We start from the raw sequence: 7,983 nt of genomic DNA, 5'->3' as shown, positions 1-7,983 counted from the left end.
TTATATGTTGATCTTTTATATTGATAAAATATAAAAAAGAAATCCATTTTAAAGTATATTATTTTGTTTGAATTGGTCAAAACAATAATAATTTTATTCTTTAATTTCTTGGTCAAAATGTAGAATAAATTCACATAATAATGACAAGAATTAAAAACTCCATTAGTACACCATGGAGGTTTCATTTTTGTGTTGAAAAATGAAACTTGTGCTTCTCATTATATTTCTATATAAAGGTTTGTGAGCCATTTAGAAAACACACACACATTCATACAATCAAGAAACATTTCTCCCACTCAGAATAGTTATGCTAGTATTTTTTTATTTTGAGTCTGAGAGTACATCACATAAATAGATTCGATAGATTCTGTTTTTCGGTGATGGTAAACAGAAACAATGCTGCAATTGTATCTTGGGAATCTGAGCGCCATAAAACCGTCACACTACGGGGCGTTTAAAGATTTAAGGAAATAGATTAACTATCTCGACTCTGTAATTCTTCTTTATTTTTATATTTTGATACTGAAATTTTAGTTTATGTTCTTATTATTCTTTACAAATATCAGTTGTCCTATGGTAGTAAAATAAGGTTCCTTCATTGAACACACAGTTCAGAGAATACAAAATCTCAATCAGAATCCTTCTTCTCTCACATCCAAGACCAGTCTGATTCACAGAGATCAAGAGGCGAGTTCCCATCTTCATCTTTTAAACATACTTATCACCACAACCTTTTAAATTTTGGACGAACACGTAAATAACTTACACAGATGGTACGCAAAAGATCGCTGCTTGGAACACACTGACCAGAGTTTGAGTTTGAACCAGAGTCTTGTGTTGATGATGTGGTCGTAGTACTCCAGACTGATACACGCCCACCCCTGTTTAAAGACAAAGAAATGAGGATCGATAATGCATTGCTCCTAGACATGATATGTAAATTTACCTTCGTTGACGCTGTGGAAATCATTGTCACAATCTGTTTCAAACGCGGCATTGGACTCAAACCATGCTTCTTCTCCACTTGCTGTTTGACAAAACATTAGGATCAAAGTAACACGTTGCTTCTCTCTCTGACGTCAAATCAAATTATAAAATCATAGGAGATTTACTGAGTAATTCATAACTGAGAAAGTTTGACTAGACACCAAAGAAAAGAAGATATAAGAGAGAACAATTCACAATTTGATCAACAAACGAAAAAAATTACAAATAGTGAATTTCATTACAAAACAACTACTCTATAATCAGAATTAGTCCCAAAGATTCAGAAACTGCAATAAATGAAGCATTAGAGAAAACCCCATTAATCCAAATCAAGCATCGGAACAAAAAGACGAAACCTTTGAAGACTCGCGAACGAATCTACCAAACAAAGGAAACAGAGCTAAAAAAATTTATCATAATATTATATTTAAAATATGAAGATGATCGCATTAAATCTAACTGAAGCTGTAACGGCCTTGGCCCGATTAACCTTATCAATACTTTATCCCAAACCTTTTCGTTCAAAAGCTCTTATTAAAACTCAAACTGTCTTACATAAAACCGAACTCAACTAAAAACTGAAATGTCGAATAAAACTTAAGAAGAAATGATTGAAAGAAAAGAGTCATAAATGAAAGACTCGAGAAAACACTTGCACCATACGGACATCTACTCCCGCTCCTTCTCGACCATACCTGTAAAAATGAGGGGTAAATACATAATACTCAGTGAGGGCAGGTTCTAGGAACCCACGAGCTCAACTCAGGAAGAGCAAACAATCACAAGTCATGAGCTAATAAAATCTATTACACAGAAACCCATACTACCCGACATGAACTAAAGACCCTACAATGCACATCCTTTTCATCTTTACATCCTTTTCATCAGTGGGTAGCCCCCAACTAGGCTTCTACCCCATATTCTTGTGGATTGGCCACATCTCCTATGGGTGCTTCCATATTCTTGTGGATTGGCCACATCTCCTATGGATACCTAGCGTGGACTACTACCACACATACTTTCCTTAGACTCTCTATATGGTCCCTTATTCGTACTTATTCTTACATCTTTCACTTATCATTCACAACACGTCTCAACATCTTATCATCATATTCTTGACCACCCTAACATGCCTACGTTCTTATCACTTCAACACGTACTATCGTCTAAACAAGATCAATCACATATCACATCACACATACACACAAGATCTAGATCTGATTAACAAAGGACTAAGTCCCATTGGTTACTCAACATGAGGCAAGTTCACAGCCAAGCCCTCACCTTAGCTTTTTTTTTGCAGAAGTAGATCTGGATCTAGGTTTGGGAATCAGTCACTTCTCGAGATCTGGTTTGAGAATCGGATTCACACAAGAGAGAGATGGGTTTAGGATCTGTCATTTTCCAATGACTTAGAGCTAGAGATCTTAGTTTTACCTTTAGGGTTCAGATCTCAGTTGCTTGCACGAAACTGAATCAAGGAGGCGGCGGCTGGGGGCTCGGTTGCGGCGGCTAGGGTTTCGCGGACGGCTGGCGGCTGGCTTCGCCGGAGATGGAGCGGCGGCGGCTTGAGGCGGAGGCGGCGGCGGGGTTCTGCTTGGGCAGGGCTTCGCTTGCTGTCTCTCTTGTGGCTGAACCCTAGGGGGACTTCTCCTTTTATAAGCAATGGGAGGGGTTATGTCTAGGGTTTCTTCTCCTTGGGCCTCCTGCACTTGAGTTTCCTTTTGGGCCGGGCCCGGGATGGTACAATTCTCCCCCACTAGAAAAGGATTCGTCCCCGAATTCTGGACCTCCTCCTGGTCCCGTTCCGCGTTTCCAAAATCCCGGGGTAGTTAGCTCTCAAATGCGACTCATGTTCCCACACATCCTCGTGGATTCCATCCCTCTCCCAACGTACGAGAACCATCTTTTCCTTTCGTCCCTGGTTATTTACTTCCTTTTCCTCCACAATCTTTATGGGTTTGCTAACCAAGGTCAAGTTACGTTGCGCATCCGTAGGCGGGTGCGGCAAGATCAGCTCAGGCTCCCTTATAACCTTCCGTAGCACGAAGATGTGAAACACGTCATGGAAATCTGATAGTTCCGGCGGTAGTACCAGCCGATACGCGACTGCACCGATCCTCTCCTTTATCACGTATGGGCCCATGTACCTGGGTCTCAACTTTTTTAACTTTCGGTTTGGGTCATTCCCTCGAAAGGTTCTCATTTTCAAGTACACCTCATCCCCTACTACAAACTCTAGTTTCTTCCGGTGTTTGTCGGCGTAACTCTTCTGGCGATCGTGTGCTGTTTTCAATCTGTCTCTGAGGAGTTCTACTTGTTTGATCGTTTCTCCAACTAGTTCGGGGGTCATATCTCGTTCCTCCCCCACTTCGGTCCAACATAAGGGGGTCCTACAGGGTCGCCCATACAATGCTTCATACGGGGACATTTCAATGCACACATGGTAGTTGTTGTTATATGAGAACTCCACCAATGGTAGATATTCGCTCCATTTACCTCCCCATTCCAAAACACTCGCCCTCAACATATCTTCGAGTGTTTGGATGGTCCTCTCGGATTGTCCATCCGTCTGTGGGTGATACGCGGTGCTAAGGCGAACCTTGGTTCCCAACGCTCTTTGAAACGCCTGCCAGAAAGTTGAGGTAAACTTTGGGTCCCGGTCAGATACTATGCTTACCGGTACCCCATGCAACTTCACTATGGTGTTCAGGTACTCTCGAGCTAAGTCCTCAGTCTTATCGGTGGTTCGTATAGGTAGGAAATGAGCCGTCTTTGTCAGGCGGTCTACTATCACCCATATAGCGTCCTTGTTTCTCGTGGTCCGTGGTAGCCCCGTGACGAAATCCATTGTCACCATATCCCATTTCCATTGTGGTAAGGGTAACTCCTGCAGCAGTCCTCCTGGAACTCCGCGCTCCGCCTTAACCAGCTGACAGGTCTGACACCGGGCTATCCACAAGGCGACATCTCTCTTCATTCCTTCCCAGTGATAGTACCGCTTCAGATCTTGGTACATTTTTGTCCGTCCCGGGTGAATTGCGAATCGTGATTGATGAGCCTGCGCCAGTAACTCGTCCCTCAAGTTCCCTCCCTGTGGTACGCACACTCGGCCTTTAAACAGGATAGTACCATTCCCAGCCGTACGGTACCCGCTCACCTCCTTGTCGACCATCCTTTGGAGTGTGGAGTCCGTTTCCTGGGCCTTACTGATTCGACTCAGTAGGTCAGCTTGTTCCACAACCTCTAACCCGGCGCCCTCCTCGTTCACGGTCGTCGCACAGAGGTGTAGTTTCGTTAAGGCCGTGGCGAGTTCCTGAGTTTCCTTTGCTCCGAAGATGTCTGATTTCCTTCGGCTTAAGGCATCTGCCACCAGGTTTGCCTTCCCGGGGTGGTAATCGATGACCAGGTCGTAATCTGCTAGCAGTTCCATCCACCTCCGCTGCCGTAGGTTCAAGTCTCCTTGAGTGAACACATATTTCAAACTCTGGTGGTCCGTGAAAATTTGCACCTTTTCTCCGTATAGATACGATCTCCAGATTTTTAATGCGAATACCACTGCTGCTAACTCTAAGTCATGTGTCGGGTAATTAGACTCGTGTTTCCGCAGTTGTCTGGACGCGTAGGCGATCACTCTTCCTTCCTGCATGAGTACGCACCCCACTCCGACCCCGGAGGCGTCGGTGTAGACCACAAATGGCACCCCTGGTCTAGGTAGGACTAGTACTGGGGCTCTAGCCAGCATATCCTTTAGTTGTTTGAATCCCTCCTCGCACGCCTCTGTCCATTCAAACCTAACCTCCTTGCCCGTAAGGCGGGTGAGTGGCCTGGCTATTATGGCGAACCCTAAAACGTACTTACGGTAGTATCCTGCCAACCCGAGGAAACTTCGTACTTCTGTTGCGTTACCTGGTGTTGGCCATTTTGTGATCGCGGTGATCTTCTCGGGGTCCACCGCTATCCCTGCTTCGGAGATCACATGTCCTAGGAACCCAATCTTACGTTGCCAGAAACTACACTTGCTAAGCTTAGCATATAACCCCTGCTCCCTTAACTTGTCCAGCACGATACTCAAATGGCGTCTGTGGTCCTCCCGGCTCTTGGAGTAAATTAAGATGTCGTCGATGAAGACAATCACACACTGGTCCAGATAATCTCTGAAAATGTCATTCATTAGCCCCATGAAAGTTGCCGGCGCGTTCGTCAGCCCAAAGGGCATTACTACGAATTCGTAGTGTCTGTACCGGGTACGAAAAGCTGTCTTCCTAATATCTCCTTCGTGAATAGGGATTTGGTGATAACCTGAAGCAAGGTCGATTTTTGAGAACCAGGTGGCTCCCTCCAGCTGATCCATAAGTTCGTCTATACGGGGTAGGGGGTACTTATTTTTAACGGTCACCTTGTTCAATCCTCGGTAGTCGATGCACAGTCGAAGACTCCCATCCTTCTTCTTTACAAAGAGTACCGGCGCCCCCCAAGGCGAGCTACTCGGACGTATGAATCCCTTTTCCACTAGTTCTTCCAGTTGTTTCTTCATTTCGGCCATCTCTGCAGGCGCCAAACGGTAGGGGGCCCTTGAAACCGGTGCGGTTCCGGGTTCTAGCTCAATCGTAAAAGCATTATTTCGTTGAGGTGGGGGTCCGCGTAATGGTTCAAACACATCTGCATACTCTGCTGCTACAGGAATACTTCCCAGATCTGGCGCTTCGGTCTTACCCACCATTTCAATAGTGGCTAAAAAGGCTTCTCCTCCTTTCCGGATTGCTTCTTCAGCATGGGCCATCGACACCACAGTTATTCCGGTCCTAGTTCTCATTCCTCTGTATACGATTTGCCTCCCATCAAGCGGAACCCTAACGCATGCTTTGGCACACTCGACCACGGCTCTGTGTTGTGCTAGCCAATCCATTCCCAAGATCACCTCGTAACGCCCCAGTTCTAATTCCAGCAGGTCTCCGGGTAAATTCACTCCTGCGAGGATCACCGGTACTTCTTCATATCTTCCCCTCGTGGCCATTTTCTCTGTTCCTTCCGTCTCGACTCCCGTCACCATGGTGTTGAAGTTCCCCTTAAAGTCCAATTCACGCGTAAGTCTAGGGCTTACAAAACTGTGAGTTGCCCCGGTGTCGAAGAGAGTGAACGCTGTCACTCCTCCGACCGCGACAGACCCTACACAATACTAACGCTAAGCTACATGACTACTAACAGTTCTTTTCATATAACATAATCGTAGCGTTAAATCAAAACATACCCGCGATTGGTTCGGCTCCTTCGCGACCCTCGACGGCGTACGCTCTTGGCCCTGCGGCTTGCCCTCTCTGCTGTTGGGGTTGCGCCCCTTCCGCGTTTCCTCTTTGGAGTGTTGGGCACTCCCACGACTGATGTCCCTCCTGGCCGCAGCGGTGACAGCGCCTGCGTTGGGCCTGTCTCTCCTTCGGGCAATCCCTCGCTATATGGCCGCGCTCGCCGCAGGCGAAGCATGCTCCTGCCCTGCACTCCCCCGCATGGAATCGTCCACACCTTTCACATGCGGGCCTTAACGGGGGAGGCTCAGCCGCGGGCAGTGCATCCCGGGGCCGTTTGGCACCCCGGTTCTGGGAGTTCTGGTTCTGTTTTCGTTCTTCCTCGAGCCCTAATTCTTGTTCTGCGGCTTTCTCAATCAGCTCATGGACATCACGATAGTCCCTCACGTTGCAGCTATTCCTCAGTTCCACTCTCATACCTTTGAGGAAACGGCGGATTAAATCGTGATCACTCAGGTAGTGACCCGCAAATCTCCGAAGTCGGTTGAACTCGTCTCCGTAGTCTCGTACATTCCTTGACCCCTGACGGATGTCTTGAAACTTGCTTTCCATCGCGTCCATGGCTTCTAAGGAAAAGTACTTCCCATTGAATGCTTCCAGGAAATCATCCCAGGTCAGTCGTATCCCATGTGACCTTTCGACCACTTCGTCCCACCACACTAGTGCGTCGTCCTTAAGATAGTGAGCAGCCAGGTCCCTACGGAACTCCGGTGGGCACCTTGCAGAAGCGAAGTTCCTCTCGAGTTGACGTCTCCAGTTATCCGCGACAATTGCGTCGGCCTTTCCATTGAAAAACTCCGTCTGCATACTCTTCATGTGTCTCAGCATGTCCCAGTAGTTGGGGCCTGGGGCGTGCACCACCGCAGGCGCTGCCGGGGGTGGTGGCGGTGGTGGCGGATTCTGGGCCGCCCCAGGTGGTATGGGGTTGTCCCCCGCCTCTGCGGCGGCTTCACCATTGGGCAATTGACCCCCATAGGCGTCACAGTATCTTTGCAGTTCTGCCAGGAGCGCTGCATTCACCACGTTCGGCATTTCCACTGGGTTCCCATTCTCGGGTGCGCCCTCTCTTCGGCTTTCTGCCTCGCTGGAGGCTTGAGACGCAGACCTGGTGACCCGTCGTGTCGCTCTCTGGATGGCCGCAGCTGGCCTTGCAACTCTGGCATTCTTGGGAGGCATCCTGTTGACAAGTGAAGGAGTATTAGCTACGGTTCTACTCGAATTCTATTGTCCACCGAGTGAGCTAGGAGTTCCGTCCGAGTGGTGCATTTTTTTTTTTTTTTAAAACTCCTTTTTGAAACACTTAGAAAAACGTTCGGAAGAAGTTCTTTTGAAACCCGGTTTTTCCTACTTCTACCCGACCCTTCCCTACCCACCCGGGACAGCACCGGGTGGGTTTAACCTGGCTCTGATACCAATTGTAACGGCCTTGGCCCGATGAACCTTATCAATACTTTATCCCAAACCTTTTCGTTTAAAAGCTCTTATTAAAACTCAAACTGTCTTACATAAAACCGAACTCAACTAAAAACTGAAATGTCGAATAAAACTTAAGAAGAAATGATTGAAAGAAAGGAGTCATAAATGAAAGACTTGAGAAAACACTTGCACCATACGGACATCTACTCCCGCTCCCTCTCGGCCATACCTGTAAAAATGAGGGGTGAGTACATAATACTCAGTGAGGGTAGGTTCT

General features: G+C 47.0%; 1 protein-coding gene across 1 annotated transcript; it reads right to left on the bottom strand.

Moving 5' to 3' along the window:
* Positions 1-6,227: 6,227 nt before the first annotated feature.
* LOC117127720 lies at positions 6,228-7,466 on the bottom strand. The gene has a single exon (XM_033278359.1). The coding sequence runs from the start codon at positions 7,464-7,466 to the stop codon at positions 6,228-6,230; it is 1,239 nt and encodes a 412-aa protein (XP_033134250.1).
* Positions 7,467-7,983: the final 517 nt, after the last annotated feature.

This window comes from Brassica rapa, chromosome A09, assembly GCF_000309985.2.
Source record: "Brassica rapa cultivar Chiifu-401-42 chromosome A09, CAAS_Brap_v3.01, whole genome shotgun sequence".
NCBI lineage: Eukaryota > Viridiplantae > Streptophyta > Magnoliopsida > Brassicales > Brassicaceae > Brassica > Brassica rapa.
The sequence above is the reverse complement of the archived record's forward strand: the minus strand, read 5'-3'. Positions and strand labels throughout refer to the sequence as shown.